The following is a 17632-nucleotide window of genomic DNA, read 5'->3' on the forward strand; positions in this document are numbered from 1 at the left end:
AGAAAGAAATGGACTCATTAGGGTAAGTTACAATCTGGACTCAGATTTATTTTCTATGAGCAAAAACTGGGTCTTCACAAACCCCAGATTTACATCTTTGTCAAAATCACCAAGTCCTTGCTAGAGCAATGGAACTGATGTTTTTATATATTCCATGTTGAAGTTTCCAGGTGACTGTGTGTGTAGCAGGTAAGCATTTAGTGTTATACTGAACAAAATCACATCATTTATTCTACATGTGAATTCATTACTTACCCTACCTAGGAAATTCTGTTCCATAGTAAAGCAATTTTCATGAAAATCATAAACCCAATTGAAATGTCGTCCATTCAAGTTTTTGTTTTCTTTAGAAGTGCATGGTATGCAAATACACCACAGCTTGAATTCACAGACAGGTTATCTTGGTGCTGCAGACTGTCTCCTGATATCAAAGCTGACTACAGAAAGTCTGCAAGTAGCACCCAGTGCAAATATCCTGCTTTGAAGGAACTCTGAATGTAATTTTTGATTTCTTTGAATGTACTCCGAGTATAATTTTGCCTTCATTATTTCTCCAGCTTTAGGAAGACTGGCTTTTTGAATAGATACAAGAGGAGCAGCCCGTATATATTCAGTCGCTAACTAGTATGGGGGAGTAAGGTACAAGCTGGCTCATTATAAAGTTTTTCTTTCTGTTTGTACTGAAGGAACAGGAAAGGTGTTCCACTTGGCACAAAGCCAGAGTCTCATTTATGAGAGGGTACATCACACCGAACCTGGTCTACCACAGTTCTGGTAGCTCACTGCGTGCATTTTACCTGGACAGAGCACCAACGATCTCCTTATGCAGCAAGGCTTAACAACTGCCTATGCTTCTCCGTTGGCAATGCTACAGAGTTTGTATAAACCCACATGCTAATATCAAACCTTCCGTTATATTCAAAAGGAGTGGAATCAGGTATTGTACATCTCCGCTGAGAATTCTGTATCGTAAACAGATGCTTATAGAAGACAAGTATAACCTTCCATGGACCTCCTCTGCATATAAAAGGTTCGATAGTTTGTACCAAACACCTAAACACCAAGCTTACCAAAAGCAGCAATGGAAAACAAAATGTTACCGACTGCTGTTTAATGTGACAGATGAAAACATCCTTATGAGCGAATATTGACACAATTCATCTTTTAATGCACTTGTAATTCAAAAACATACTAAGGCTCCTAAAGCAAGTTCCACCTGAAAAACACAATAGCAGGTCACTGGATTCCAAACGTTCTTTATTTTTATATTCGCTGCCATAGAAAGTAATCAAACAGGACTGTCATCAGTGTTACTGGGAAAAAAGAACATGGTTTTCCTTCTCCTGAAGGAAAGATGTCCTGCGATTAAGATGTACATTAAGAAGTCAGTCCAAAATCCTGGTGTTAAGTACAAAAAGCAACTGTTTGAATTATAAAATACTGTATATACAGATATAAAAATGTTTCAGAAAGTGCTCCACAAAGTTTCTAAACTTTCAAGGGAAAATCTTCAGCAGGGTAAATAGGTTGTTGTCTTCGGAGGTGAGCCATCAGTTCATTTGAGCAGAACGTCTGAATCTTTATCTTCATTATATTACAGGTAACGCAGGCTTTGATTTTCATCCCAGCCAGAGGTAACATGATAGTCCTAGTGATTAAGGTGTTTTTTCCTGGAGCTATTAATTTAACAAGCACGCTCTCTATATATAAAAATGTAATTTCAAAGAAATTTATACAACAGCTAGACTTTATAAAAATAGAGATCTATAATTTTACACCAGGAATTATGCAAGGCAGGTTCCCATTTTCTTATGTTTTAACCATTAGAAATTAATTTTTATCCTTTGGAATCTCATCTATGGCTAGAGTGTAAATTAATATAATGTGAAGTTACTAGCTGGTGAAGAGAGTTTCAAGAATCTCATTCTGTGGAGGTTTTTGGCCAAAATTAACAAACCACTGCATAATGCAGTGCTCATCTTGCGGTGCTGGACATGTTACACAGTACGTATCTACTTATTCCAGAATCTTGACCTAATTCAGTGTTAAAGCGCAAAAAATATCTCCAACCAAAAAACCATCTCCATTGTTCTTACTGTGGAAGAAAACCCAAACCCAAATAAATAAAATTAGACAATATTTCTATTTCTGTACTGCGTTAACTCTTTACTGTGTAGTGGAGGCAATAATGAATAATACAACCATGTCATGAAGGAATGTAAAACTGAATACATACTGGAAAAAACCCCAGATTTTTACATCTGTGTGTATACATTTTTTATATATACCTATATATATCTACATTGCAGTTATAACTGTCACCTCACAAGAGAGATTCAGTGGACTGAACAATCATCTATAGGCTTCACCAGCTGGAGTTCTTCAGGAACAACTGGCTTGCAGCTTGGACAGCAGCATTTCATTCTTACGGCATTCCTGTTAACAGAAAGTGAACAGAAGAGGAGGTAGTTGCTCTTAACTAGTTATTTCTTCACATCAGCAAAACTGAACCCTTTCATTTTGAAAGATCTCCAAAACGGAGTGAGTGATGAGCTGAAGATAATTCCAGTTCATCCAGGATGTTATTCCAATGGTAATATTCATTAAACATTGTGACATTCCAGCCAAAAGGAATGCTGCTTGACCATTTGTCTTAAGTTGTTACAAGTAGCTAAAGCAAATCCACCTTTTTACTTGTAAGCTGAATAAATCTGCAATTGACATTACTTTTAGGAGATCTGAACTTGACTAGATAGTTTTCAAAGTTAAGTGTTCGGGGAACACTCTAGGTTCAGAAATGTATTTACCTAAGTACGTACCACCTGTTTTCAGTACCATAACCATGACTTCAATGATTTCAAAGGACAGCAAGGTTGAGTAGAAGTTCCCTCACAAGGCAGTGGAAGAAAAATGGCTTACTTATGTCCCCCAACAACAACCGCAACTTCCACCTAACTTCTGCAACTAGGACACAACATTCTGTGTATCAGAATAGTAGCTAAACAGTCCCTGTTATTCTCCCAGAGTACTGTCCGAATGGAACAGAAAGAAACTCTCCCAGAACAAATTATGAAAAGATGTTTTTCCTCGAACATCTGAAGCCAAATGACAATTCTGCCTGACAGTACTACTTTGTCATTTGTTATCATGGAGACAATAATTAACAGAAGCACATGATGATGAAAAGCTCAGGAAAGGCTAAATCAATGAAGTGTTAAACAGTGCTTTCACAGTAGTTAAGAAAACAAGGCTGGTTCCTAAAGGTATTTATAACTACTGAGACTCCAGATTCCCTCCTTTATTCACACACATTTCCACAACTCTTTGCTCCAATACTTAACTGCTCATAGATCTCCAAGAGATTCCATCTGGAAACCTAAATATACAACTTGCTCAGTAACAAATTATCCTTCCCCTGTAACATGGAAGGGTGTTAGTCTATCAGGGAAAAAAGGATTTCCAGAATTTAATTCAGAGTCCAAGAATCATGTGGAGATAATCACGAAGAGACACCATAAACATGGTGTGATAAATGTTCTATCAGTATTAATGCACAAGTCAAGCCAAAATGGGTAACTGAACACTTCATAGTTTACATTAGCAAAAATATTCCTACCTCTTTAAATTCTTTCACTGTTTTAAAGTAAAGCCTCTGTTTCTCTAGAAGCTCTAAGTATTCATCATTCAACTGGTCTCTTCGCATTTTATTTTCTTGCTTCTTCTTTTCCATCTGTTAGTGTACAGGAAGGATAAGAGACGATACACTGCATAAGGAATACACACACACGTATATACTGCATAAGGAACAACTATCTATAATAGACAAAGGGAGACAGATGCTTCATGAATTAAACCCCTGGCTTGCACTTCAAATGAGACAAACATTTAGGCCAGATCTTTAAAAAAAAAAAAAAAAAAAAGAAAAAAGATTAGAAACCTAATGCTGAAGTCTCGGTACCAGTGGCACTATAAGTATCATTTAGAATTAAACTAAGGCTCACATCACAGGAATCTTGCTCACTGAACAATCCTACTGCAATGATGACACAGTGAAAGTAATGTAAAAAAAAAAAAAAAGAAAAAAGAATAAAAAGTTTTTTGATGCAACACTGAGATCTTGTTTTAGTTGTGAGTTGTATCAAACTGAGGGCAGAAGACATCTTTGCCTTCCTATGCAATGCTGTATTAGCTCAAGACGCACACTTATGTGGTCTTACAAGAATGTGTATACCTCTGTGGTATTGTAAGAATATCTTATCTTTTCTCTTTGTGCCAAAAGTTGTGTCAAACAATTTAAATCCCTAAATGTGAAGGGGATTGGTTCTTACTATATAGAACAGACTGCTTTCCTCTCCAGGGTAGTTCTAATGAAGTTCTTCCATTACAGCATCACGGGCAAGTTTGCTGCTTGTCTAAAGAAAATGTTTTCCGTCCCTCCCTCTGGTGCTAGGGCACAACCCCATAAGAAATTCCTGTTGCATTCCTCTCCCCCAAAATTATTTCTGCATTCTCTCTGACAGGCTTTCACCTCCTAAATTTTGACAGGGAAAAATGCAATTCCAAAACCTGCAAGAATAATGGAAAACTCAAACATGCAGGTAATTCCACAGCAGCAGAACTTGTTGCATTTCTAGATTTATACATCAACATTGATAGTGTATGATTCTTATACCTAAAAGAAATGAGCAGATGCCCAACCTTCTCTGGGTATGAACACTGCTAACAAGATAAGTCTCCTTTACAAAGCCAGCTGCTGTCTAGAACACCAGGGAATCTCTCCTAACATAACTCATCAGGGCCAGCAGGTTTTTAAAGTTATGCCTGAGGAAGAAACAGCATCAAATGTGTTAATGCAGAAAAAAAAAAAAACCCAAAACATTATCACATGCATCCCATTCCTTTAAGATGAGGCTAAAACCAGCATTGCTGAAACACTTAGGAACTAAATTCTTGTAAAGGGGTAAGGATTACCACCCTTGGATAAATTGCTTCCCTTATGCATTGACTATGACAAATCCCTTGACATACTCCTCCCTCCTCTGTCCTTGGGACAGCCTCATGAATATCTGTAATCACACTCAACTGCTTATTCACAAGTTACTGGCCCTCATAACAAGTATGTCCAGTTTCTCCTTAGGCCTTTTATGATGCGGTTACAGTATGATGGGCTTTGAACACTGAAACGTCTCTTCAGGCATAAGGTCTTCAGGGCTGTACAGAAAACAACTGAAGTGGATGCACTTTTAGGAGTGAATTGTGAAACTGACTGTGAGCACTTCTAATGCACTTCAGACAGAAATCAAATAGGTAAGACCAAATTATCACTGGGCTGAATAATCCCTGCAGTATACGACTAGCCTGTCTGTTGAAAGTCACCCAACAGACATTTCCTAGGGGAAGAATAAGAAAACCTTCCCTTTTGCTGCACAGCTGCTCCCCAAGGAACCAAGCAAACTGTTAAAACTTTCTTTGCATCCATGTGTTGTCAGTATCTTCACTGGCATTGAGAAATCAACTGTCAGAAGGTACTAAATGATTGTCTACTCCATCATAACAATTTTTTCTCTGAATTGAGAATGAACTTAGCTTTCTCATTCAGAAACTTGTTTTTCTCCTTAATTGTAACTGCCACCTTTTGCTGATCCAGACACCTAAATCTAGGAATAAATTGTCACTTGTGACCTCTCCCACAATATGCCAGTGGCCAAACTGCTAGTGCAGGAATACAGCACAAGCTATGTGAGCTGCCACTGCTTTCAGTAATCATCAGAGATGCTGAAGTTGTATTTTCCCCCAAAATAATAAGCCATCTCACATTATAGCTCCCATTCACTTCCCTCTTGCAAGAAGCATCTGAAACTTTTGATTCCATTTGAGAACACAATAATACAGTCCAGAATGATTTTATGAACTTCAAAATTTGCAAGAGCCCACAGTAAGTCACAGCAGACTCTGTCTGCTTTCACTCCTTGCATTTGCTGTGCTGTTACCCATTTCTGTGTGCATAACAGAGGATAAAACAGAAAACAAAACACTGAATTCCTGGACAGTTTCAATTTGGGGTGGTTGCTTGCTGCAGCAATTGAAATAACGTCATTCCACCAAAAGAAAGAAATGTAACTACCTTCAAGCTCATCTTCACTAGTCAGAATTGCACTGTTCAAAAGTATTTTCATAATCTCAGTTTGATGCTGAGTCACTCATTATGTCAACAACCTTGAAGACAGAAAGATGATCCATACATACAACCACCAATATCACTATTCTTTCTGCTGTCAATTTTTCCTCTCTGAAAATAAGAGGTCAAGCAAATAAAAATAATTCATTGCAAAAAAAGGCAATGAACTAGCCACCTCAAACACAGCAGTCTATAGTAAATGTCATATTTTTATAGTAGAGTTTATTAGGGAAAAAAGCTTTATAACAGCTTGAGTTGCATCCCATTCTGGTTTTTCTATATACACATACTTATATTTTGTACTTGAAGTTTCTGTTTAGCTATCGGGATAAAAAGAGCCCAATACCTGGACAGACCACACTTTCAGTACACACTCTAGTATATATTGAGTCACGGTCTATCATACTTCCATTTAAACTCAAATAAAGAACAGCTATAATCCACTACCAAGAATTTTCTGGCTCTATAGAGAAAAGCATCTCAGAGCCCCCTTACCGGACTTGGGAAACTATGGATATGTTCACTTATGAAAATAAAAGAGTGAAACACCACAATAGCTACAAGTTACCAACTACCATTACCAAGTACTTAAGCCTATTCTTTGTGTGCAAATGTGCAAAAGCCTGTAGACAGCTTTATGTGGATCAGCTGCTGGACCTCATGCTTGCACTGCCCCAAGACCACTTAACCAAGTCCACTGAGGCTGTGCTTTTACAGAACAGCCCCCAAATGTTACCAGGAACAGTTTTGTCTTCTCTGCACGAGCACTGGGGCTCTGCTGACCCACAAACCCCCTTCATTTGCACCACGGACACAACACGCTCACCAGCAATGCTTTGCCTTTTCTAATAAAAAAGAACGAAAACACCTGAGTTGACTCAACACAGCATCAGATGAGCCCTGCGACCGGGCCAAAGGCAGCTGATGGCTGGGACTCTGGGAGGTGCTGCTGACCCTCCTCAGCAGCAGAAAGCAGCTTCAATCAGCTCCAGCTGCCTGAGAAACCGTGCCTGGGACACAGGTCTGACTGCACCCGTGCAATCCAAATGGAAGAGTTCTCACTGACTTCAGTCACATACAGCCGTTTCAAGTATCTAAATCACTACAGCGGCAATAGTGAAGTTACGGGGTATAAGCTTCCTGTCAGCAGAGAGGTGTTACAATACCTCTTTTCTACTCTATTCCTTACAATTCTAGCAGTGAGAAGTTTCTTAAGAATGTGAAAAGAAACAGTAATTGTTAGTTGCTTGCTTAATTTGCACCTCACGTAGTGGATTTCTCCACACACAGGCTTTTCTGAAATTAAATCCCAAGTTCTGGCAAAGAAAGCGAGAAGAATCTCAGACCTTCATTCGATTCTGTTTGATGCCTTCTACAATCTGCTCCATCTGCCGTAAAAACTGCTCACGAGAACCAGAAGATGCCATTGCTCTGGAAAGAAAAAAGGTAACAACTGACAGGGATGTGGGACAACACGTCATCTACAGCGGTCTTGCATATTTACCGATGTCCAAGAAGTCACATTGCTGAGTGCGCTGTGTAACAATTCATCTTTTTAATCACTGACTTCAGGTAACAGTACAGCTCTTCCACTGGTATAAACTATCAAAGAGAGGGGAACAGAGACTACAGAGCTCACCAGAAGTGTTCTCCCTGTCAGTTAAAGTCTGTTCCTTTCTCTCCTATATTGTACAAAAACAATTAGCTATTAACTAACTAAAAGCACAAACTTTTAAGAATAGCAGCTGTTGTGAATATCAAGAAAACTAGGAGAAGACTAGGAAATCAGAAAATACTCTAAAAAAAAAAAATTTTTTTCTTAACAGGGAAAGCCCAGATGTGGTTTTAGACTTGTAACATGTCTTAAACATTATGAAGAAAAATAAATCAAAGAAAATACAATCATCCCCGCACACCCACCCAACAGAAAACTAATCTAAAACCCAGCTGTCAATTACAGCATTGGTTTCTACTGCCTAGACAGAATCAAAAGAATCTCATCACTGAGCAAAACAAATCTACAATCCCTGCTGCAAAAGAAAAACATCGGAAATAGTTACAACAAAACCCAGTAATTAAGTTAAGCTTTTAGATATCACAATAGGGGAGGAAAAAATTAAATCATACGAATATCGAAATTTCTGACCAACACAGGACACAAGAAAAAAGAGAAGCTCAGAATTTCACAGCAGAATTACAAAAAGATATAATAGCAAGAATTGTTTAAAACTATTAAATCACCATGTCCTCCCCCATGACACTCCTGAACTGTACTGCTGTGACAAAAATTCATACTGGATTTTTTCTGAAGTCAAAAAAACCCAGAGAAAAATAACCACCAGTTGCACCATAGATGGATCTTTGACCTCAAACTTCCCAGGGAACCATGATTTTACGTAAAGACTTCACACTATAACGAAACCTTTAAATATAGAGTTAGTTCATAATAAACGTGTCTTGAAATATGTCTGAGCCTAGTGTTTTGTAACTAATCTAATAACCACAACTTCACAAAACTGAGAAAAATATTTAAATTAATGCCAGGGAAATTATGACTGAATAATTTCTTTCCACATCTGCAGCTGAAGAGCCACATATTAAAAACATATGTTGGCTATAGAAGTTAGGCATTTCCAAGTCCGTGATTCCCCAAACATTGGCTTAAACAGAGTTAATAGGAGTTTACGTTCATAAAAACTTCCAACAATTCTCTATGAGTCTCTATAACTCATGCCCACTGCCATTTTTCCAACTAACTGTACTACTTATTGCAACTACCAAGAGAAAAAGGACCATTACTTACTGATGGAAGTTGTCATGAATAGAATTCAGTAAGTTAACCTGTGAATTAGAAAAAAAAGAAGAAAATACACATTTTTCCTTTCTGGTATGAGATTTCAATAAAATGAAATTTAGTTTAGAAAATTGACTACGTAGATTTTGCTCTGACAAGCAGCCAGTTGTATGAAAAATCACCATGAGCTTTTTCAGAAGAGAAACCACAATCCTTTCATATTAGTAAAATCTATCCCAGTGGAGGGGCCGCAGAAACCAGAAGCCTTGGACCACAACTGAGATTTTTAGTTTCACCGACACCCAATTACACCACTGAGAATTTTCTAGTGTGATGACTTTCCAAGCTAAAGCAATGAGGTAAAACGGTGTATAAATGTGTTCAACATGTGTTGAAACTTGACATGTAAGTAACTTAACAGGTACTCATCCAGTGCTCAACAGTGACAGTGCACAAGCATATGTTGTGGCTGTTAGGTTTGCGTAATTAGTCTTACTTGTAGTGATAAAGCAGAACTGTTTCACTTAGGCATATCCCTGACTTATGCTTACAAGCCAAAACAGGATAGCAAATGCAGAAATATATTCTAAAAACCACCCCAAACAAACAAAAAAAATCCCACAAAACCAAGAACTAAGCAGTAACTCCTCACTGCCCAAACGAAACCCAGATTGTATTAACAGTACTGAAGATGCTGGTTTTGAAGCTATTAGCAGCTTAGCTCTGTCAAGAAGCTGCAACAAGAGCACCAATCTAAAGCAAAGCATTGCATTGGAGAGGCAAGGGGGGAGGAAAAAAAACAAAAACCACAAACCACCACATACACCCCAACTTTTGCTTCAGAGACTGGAACCAGTATCTCCACACAATACCATAAAGACAACAAGCATGCCAGGAACGGGTGAATTTCTGCACAGTTTTCATTGTGCAAAAGTTTTAAAGGTTTCCAAAGAGCTATGCATCATTACTCGCTTGGCTTATATGTATTTTACAGGCTGTTACAAGATTAACTTCTAAAAAATACAGAATAGCATTTCATGTGTATGGCTTCTCTTGTAGGATCCTAACCTTGCACTGAATCAAGATAGAAACAGAAATTTGTAACCGTGTCACAGGAATATTTTGTTGCGCTCCCTACAAACTCCTCCAACTATTTAAACTACATGTGGAGCATATTCTATGTAACCACCTTGATTTTTTCCTGCTTTCTATAAGTTGCAGAGAGCACTAAAATTCACCAAGTAGCAATTAAAGTGATTCTTTCTTGGTGTTGAATACTTCTTGCAAGACCTGTGGTTAAACCTTCCAAGCAGTTTCTCCTTTTGATGAATATTTGAAAGTGTTCTGTACTAAGCAAACCTAAGTGTTCCAAACAGAATCAATCATTTGCCCCACTGCTACAGAAAGCTAAACTGCTTTCTCCCAAATCTAAAATCTTCCAAATGAGACAGTGACAAGCACGTGCATGGCAGAATCTGTAGTTTTTCCTGACCTTTCTTTGAAAAATTCAAACAAATTCTGAACAGACTCAGAGGCAGCTAAGATGCTTAAGAATTCCTGTTACTCAGAAGAAAGAAATTATTGCATGACCCATCAATATTTGCTAAGTCCACATCCCTGCCTCAAGATATTTCTTAAATGCATGCTTATTGTAATGTAATTACAGTTTATACTGCAAAACATTCTGTCATGAAAAGTAACTGCACAACTACTGTACAGTAAAAGTGCTGATGTCTTATATTACAAACAGCAAAACTAGCGTATAAATCCCAAGTCAAAGGCATTATATAAAAAGAAAGTGTTTAAAAGTATTTTAAAAATTAATCTTTCACAGAATACGATTAACACCTGAACTACACAGACACCTTTCATGTCAGAACTACAACCTTTACAGCCAAAATCCCACTGTATAACAATTACTGCTATTGTTATTTTAACGCAATTATGCTGAGTGTATTTTATGAAAGGGTTGGGGGATGGGGTGGGGTGGGCAACAGAGGGAAGACAAGAACTAGCACAAGAATATTCCAGAAATCTTTATGAGGCACAGATGCCAAAGGCATCTTTTGTACATTACTAGATATTTACTTGCCGAAACCTTAATTATAATATTAAGAGCAACACAAGGAAACCTCAACTGTATTATACATTTAACAAAGTTAAGACTGCATCAGAAGATATTTAGACCTCTCTGGTGATTGACATGAAGCTAAAAGAAGCTCTTGATCTAACAGACTTAGGTAAGGCATTTGCCAGGACCACTGCCAGCCACTGTACCACCCACTCCTGCACAGGCACGCAAGTTTTGCGGCTAGGGTTCCAGAATATTCACTATGTAACTGACACTGCATGGTATCATCACTGTTGGTTTGATAGAAATAGATGCTTTAAAGAAAACTTTCAAGGAAAATTCATAATGGTATTTTTCAGGAGATGAAAAAGTTACACCACTAATTCCAAGATAATTTGAGTATCTTAGGGACCATCAGGTAGGCACTGTCTCATCTTGAACTGAAACCTCTCCCAGAAATTAGGTAAAGCACATGACAAATTCACCCCAGGTTAAACTTTGGTAAGATCCTGCTTTGTACTGCTCACTGACCTAACTAAAAATATATATACATATATGTATATACACACACACACACCCTGCCCCAATAAAAAAGCCATAAGGCTCAATTCAGCACAGAACTTGAGATGGTTTTACATATATTATTTACATGTGTTGTTGAATCACTTAGGTCACAGAAGGTACTTCTGAATTTATGGAGATGCAGCCTGGATTCTGACAACATTCATAGAACAGTATAGTACTTTTCCACAAAATAAAAGAGCCAGATCTACACTGACGCTGCAGTCATACCTTAAAATACTTCTATCAGGGTAAACTGGGGAAGGTTTAGAACGGTAGCATGAAAAAAGTATGCTGGGTCATGGGGGTTTTTTCATCATCCTGGCCTCCAGAAAAATCTGTAAGCAGCCCAGCTTCGTATGTTTGCCATAGCAAAAAGGTATTAAGTTCGGCACAGAAGTAGAACATCGGTGAGCTTTCCAGCAGACTCAGATGGAGTACTTTTTAAGGTTTTCAAAATGAAAGCAAGGATACTGTACTCAGTTACTGTAGAACTAAGTAGGAGAGTCGGGAACGGATGAAGTAGGGTTTTCTTCCCCAGTGAACATGCTCTTGTACATGCCTAACATTATTCTGAAGGGCTGCTGCCCACCAAAAGTTCCTCCTGCTCCCCCCCCTCCCCCAACTACCTCTCCTCACAGTTCTACCACAGGTACAGTACATGCAGCATAGGTTAAATGTTCAAAGAATATTTCTGTATTTAACCTACTCCTTCAACAAGCAACTGACAGGATCGCACACCCTCTAAAGCAGCTACATAAACTAATGACTTTTTTGAATTGGAAAACTGAAAACTACCTAGCACATGTATTACAATCAGCTGCTTAAAGGAACGAAATGGTTTGCATCTTCAAAAACAGGACATAAAGTATATTTACACAGTCAGAAATGTGACTATTGCTTGTTTCACAAACTAAAATATATATAAAGTAATGCAAGCCTAACTAATTGGTTCTTATTTTATTAGGACAAACAGAAGCTGAAGTATCAAAGCACTATGTATTTTAAAAGTAATTTCATAATTTTTTTTAGAGTCTTGACTGCTCCTATTTCTCCTTTACTGAAGTCACATGCTTGCCATTGTATAAAAAGAAAATTGCAATATCTTGATTAAGTCATCCCCAAGAAAGACGTGAACTCTATGTAGCAGGGAGAGAGGGGATGGGAAAAAACAAGTGACTTTCATGAAAACTACTCTTCTGATCCTGATCCAGTAGAATCACCAGCAACTGTAGCATAGGCAGGCTCAGACCCCAAGAATTAACTCTAATGTTGCTGACAGCTGAGCAGCTGGAATTTGCTCTCCCAAGTTACCGACTGTAGCATTGGTTCATAATAAAAAGATGATGACCAAAGAGAAAAAGAGGGTAATTTGGTCCTGTGATACCAAGACAGATATCTGCTACTCAAAGGTTACTCATGTTTTGTGAACACAATGTGCAGTACTGTACTCATAGCACTTCTTTTACAACACAGACCATTTCCCCCTCAACAGTAGAAATATTCTTATGAATCAGTTGTTTCATTTTTACTTAAAGACTGTTAACTCTACTCTGACAGGACTGAATATAGGTGAAAGCCAAGTAAGAACTATTTATCTCCTCCACAGCCTGAATATTTAGAAAACAGTAATAACATTTTCTTACCTCCTTTTCCAAATATACTTTCTTATCATCCAGTGTATTATAAAGGGTAAAGAACTGCTTCGTTTCTTTGTGAGTTGCTGAAACTGCAAACAAAAAGAAGGGCAGAATAATAAAAGAGCATGAAGTGAAATGGAATCTGTAAGAATACTTCATAGGCTTTATATAACATATTTTCCACTATCAATAACAGAACACACTCTTTAATACATTCTAGAAGAATATTCCCCCGCATGTAAATCTCCAGCAGGGTTTGCAGCTATCAGATTTCATGAGAACTCCACAGCTCAGTGTTTAAATTTAGCCTCAACTGCTGACAGACCTTTATGTGAACATACGCTGGCACTATTAGCTGTGCTTCCTTACTACTGTCTGTTTCCCCCTTCCTTCCTAAGCTTCACCCTTACACCATACAGTCTGCTGTGCTGCTACATTATAGTACATATTTCAAGTTACACGTGTGCAAGATGCCCAAAGCAAGCTTTTACCGTTTCAAAGCCTTTTTTCTCTTCTTACAGTTTATTCATGCTGAAATAACACTGTCTGGTTTGGGTTATGATAGCAGGCGTTGGTCACAGCTTGGTGGGGAAGGTAAGGCTCAGACATACATTGCCTTTGGGCCTACAAGATGATGACTGATACTCAAATCTACTAAGTATTCATCTATTCTTTCATTCTTCAGTGCCTAAGGAAACCCAAGATATTTGTGATTCCCCAAAAAAGTTCAACAGTGAAGGACAGCTGGCAAAAATTATTATGGTTAATACGTTAAGCACTGTCTAGAACCACTGACCTGGAAAAAAGTATGGGTTAAAAAAGATAAACCAGAGTGAAATCGTGGTCATTACATTAAACTATAAAGGTAACAAGTTGCCATCTTTAAATAAAATCTCTACTGAACCGATGTGCTGGACTAAGTTTTTGAATGGAACCATTTACAGACAGCATGACCTCCTTCCCATATCACAATGTCACTAAACATCCACATTTTTAAAGAAATCCTGACCGATTTTTGCAATTCTGTTCTCCAGCTGAAGCCCAACGGTAACCCACAGCTTGAAACTAAATCTTTTAGTGACAGAAATCCAGCAGTGGCTACTGCTGCAGTAGCGACACGTTCGGGACTAATGAGGTTTCTCATTGCCACAGTGCGATTGTGACACATGGTATACACATACTGTAGCCTCCACTTTTACATTACTGAGTACCAGGAGCAGGAAAGCACCGAGGAATTCCAGAATGCTTGGGATAGGTTGACAAGTTAATAAGGGCTGCTCTGCATGTTCCCACAAAGATTCTTCCAAGGGCTGGAATCAGGCTGCTCCTTGAAAAACTGCACGAGCACAAAGATCACCAACAGGCTTACTTCAGGTGTGCTGTCTTAATCAGTTTGGGTTTTGCTGGACTGCTGCCAAATGGAAGACACCTTTCCCAAGAGAAAAACCTTCTCTTCCCTTTCTTGCAGCCGCTCTGGTAGTCACAGATCTTTGATGAGTGGATTCCACACACCAATTCAGAAGAAAACTTTTCAGGATTTCCACCAAGTTAGAAAGTTGTGCCAGCTTCTGGAGCCTTACGGGCACACACCACGGCCCACGTAAGGCAAGACAAAAAGAAGAGGAAGAAGGAGCCAAGAGCCTCAGTTACTCTCTTACGACCACAGCTTAATGTTTTCAAGGGAGGAGGATCAGTTAGGTCAAAAATAAAGCACAGAATACTGGCACCTAAAAGCATTCCAGTACAGAATCAGAGGTTGGAAGGCATCACTGAAGATCACAAGAAGCACCCCTTGAATCAAAGTTAAAAAAAACCCCAACCAAACAAAAACCCCACACAAACCAGGTTTTGGCAACTCTGAAGATGGCCTGGATCTGGCTAAATGAAAAGCCTCAAAAAAAATACCACCATTCACAGAAAGACTTGCTAGAGATTTTCAGCTCTTATTTCCAAAAGCTCAACCTGTACAATGCAGGTTCCTGGCCACAACTGAGCAGTGTGTTATCTAAGTTACTACACACATTTTGTGCTACAGAAAACGAAGTCCCATAAAATTCAAGGCACCTTAAATCTACACCCAAAGCTGAAGAAGTCTCTTTGACCTTATCCCTTCTGTACTTCGTATATAAATGAAACCTCCATCTTCTGAGCAGGTAGATGCTCTGACCATAGGTTATTTGTCTGAATTCTCTTAGACATGACAGAGAAAGCAATCTATCGAAAATGTAATGCAAGACAACAAAACTGTCTTTATAGCTGGACTTGTTTAAATAAACTGCATGGCACATAAGAAGCAAAGCCGTGGGAAAGAAATACTGGACTTGTATTCAGTTAAGTGCATTATTCTCTGCATTGAGTTAGACACCATACGTGGCAGAGAGCACACAACTATGTCACTACTGATGCCTCTCGCCAGGCCAAGGGATTTGAATCCAAGTTAGACAACAATTTAGAACTGCTCAACCTTCAAGAGCTTGGTTCACACACATATTTAACGAATGCAGAGGTTCTTTAAAACATTTGCTAGTTCTCCTTGGTAGAAACTTTTTTTAGCTTATGCTAATACACAAGCTACATTAAATATACACCAGTAAGTGTACTGGTCTGTTAACAGTTTAATGGAACAATCTTAAAATTGTATTCAGTTTGCATGTTCAGTAATATCCATGCACAGCAAACACATATCTATCAAAAAAAAAAAGTCAGATGAGCACATTTTCCCATTTTGTAACTTCTTACCAGACAAAAAAAGAGCTAAAGACTATTTGTACTCTGATCTTACCAAGATACTGCAGGGTATTTATAAGTAAAAAATGAAAGAAAACATTCCCTTCAAGAAATTGCCTTTACTTCATAGTTTTTGACGTAGTGTGGTCCACAACCACGTATCTCATGTCAATGAAAACAATGAAAGCGAACTAATGCTAAAAGCAATTAATTAAACACAACTCAAATTTACAGCAACCTCACCTGTAAATGGTTAATTAAGGACTTCCTAAACACAGTGGTCATTAACCTAAATGACTGAACCTGTTGCAGACAGTTTACTCCAGAGATTTTGTGCATCAAGTTCCACCCTTAGGAAAATTTTATCACCAGCTTATAAAACCTTGAGAATAGGGTGTATGACATGGATACCAAAAGACCCTTAAAATAGCACAAAATTAGCAAGTGCTGTTGTTACATGCCATACGCTTAAAATGAAACTGCCCACCTTTCAGGGCTTAAGCCTTCAGCAGGATGCTCCTGCTTGATATACATACCTTGACTGTAAAGTTCAATAAATCTCTTCTGATACTGCGTTAGCTCAGCTCGGCTGGGTACTTCATCAATCTTGCGTTGTAAAACGGCTATTTCTCTGTTTCTTCGTGCCTGAACAGAAAGTTAAGAGGGGAGAAAACAAAGCCTCTTCTTGTTCTCTTCTTAAAATGGATGAAGGCCCCCCCACACCTTGCCCCAGCAATACTTTGTTACTACATAATTTATAAAAAAAAAAGAAAAAAAAAAGCGCATTGGCTAAGGCTCAATTTTTTTTTCCTAATTGATTTGTGACAAAAAAAACTTTTTAAGATTAGAAAACAAAAAGAAGTATTAGAAGTTACAAGATAAGAAAATTGCCAATAATTTTGTACAAGTAAATTCACAGACTTACTCACCAGTAACAGCCGGATCTTTTGAAGTTTATCTTTCTCAGTTTTGTACTGCTGTTCTATAATCCTATTCGGCTCCTAGAATTTGAGAGCCCAATACAATTGTATATTAGAGCAGCATATGAGGGCTGTAGTGCAAAAATGTGCAGACTGGGCTTGTTTTCTATATTTGCCTGTCTTCTGTTTAATGGCTCCCACAGTAACACCACCATTTGCTGTTATTTTTTTAACAATGACTCAGAATCTGCATTAAAAACCTGACATCTTTTGCTGTAAACAAGTGCATTTCGCTAGCTTTTAAACTTTTGACATTTTAGCTTTTAAGATTTGTCACACTTTAAATGAAGATACGTATTGGAAGATTGTCCATACTCCTTGTCTAAATGTTTATACTTTGATTCAGTGGCAGGGGTTAAGGATAAACATAGTCCAGGACAGAACATAAACCCTCCTCTGAGAAGTATTCTAGAATCCTGGATTGTGGACTTTTAAGATAATTTTTTCTTGTCTAAAAATTTAAGATTTAGGTTTACATTTTAATTTTTTCATGCTGTGTTCAGAACGACAGCAGTATCATGGAACCTGTAATCTACCTCATTTCAGAGGCATACATGTATCAAATATTTACCCATTAAATACACAAGTCATTCAAGCTTTTCCTTTTCTGTTCATTCATTATTCATTGCCATCAGTGTGGATGCACTTGTGTTAAAGCCTAACTTCTGACAGCTGCTCATG

At 38.1% G+C, this 17632-nt stretch overlaps 1 protein-coding gene across 3 annotated transcripts in view; it reads right to left on the minus strand.

Moving 5' to 3' along the window:
• Window positions 1–1240: 1240 nt before the first annotated feature.
• Window positions 1241–17632, minus strand: part of CCDC93 (coiled-coil domain containing 93) — a 51257-nt gene continuing 34865 nt past the window's right edge. For 2 of the 3 annotated variants that reach the window (XM_040603508.1, XM_040603509.1), the window contains 7 exons: window positions 16901–16972; window positions 16508–16616; window positions 13251–13333; window positions 8982–9019; window positions 7525–7609; window positions 3617–3730; window positions 1241–2436 (listed from right to left, as the gene is read on the minus strand). In XM_040603508.1, the coding sequence (XP_040459442.1) occupies window positions 2383–2436; window positions 3617–3730; window positions 7525–7609; window positions 8982–9019; window positions 13251–13333; window positions 16508–16616; window positions 16901–16972 (555 nt within the window). In that variant the 3' untranslated portion in view covers window positions 1241–2382. Of the gene's footprint in view, window positions 2437–3616; window positions 3731–6124; window positions 6217–7524; window positions 7610–8981; window positions 9020–13250; window positions 13334–16507; window positions 16617–16900; window positions 16973–17632 lie in introns of those variants that run through there. The other variant, XR_005829288.1, reaches the window with a different exon arrangement.

This window comes from Falco naumanni, chromosome 8 (genome assembly GCF_017639655.2).
Source record: "Falco naumanni isolate bFalNau1 chromosome 8, bFalNau1.pat, whole genome shotgun sequence".
NCBI classification, from domain to species: Eukaryota; Metazoa; Chordata; class Aves; order Falconiformes; family Falconidae; genus Falco; species Falco naumanni.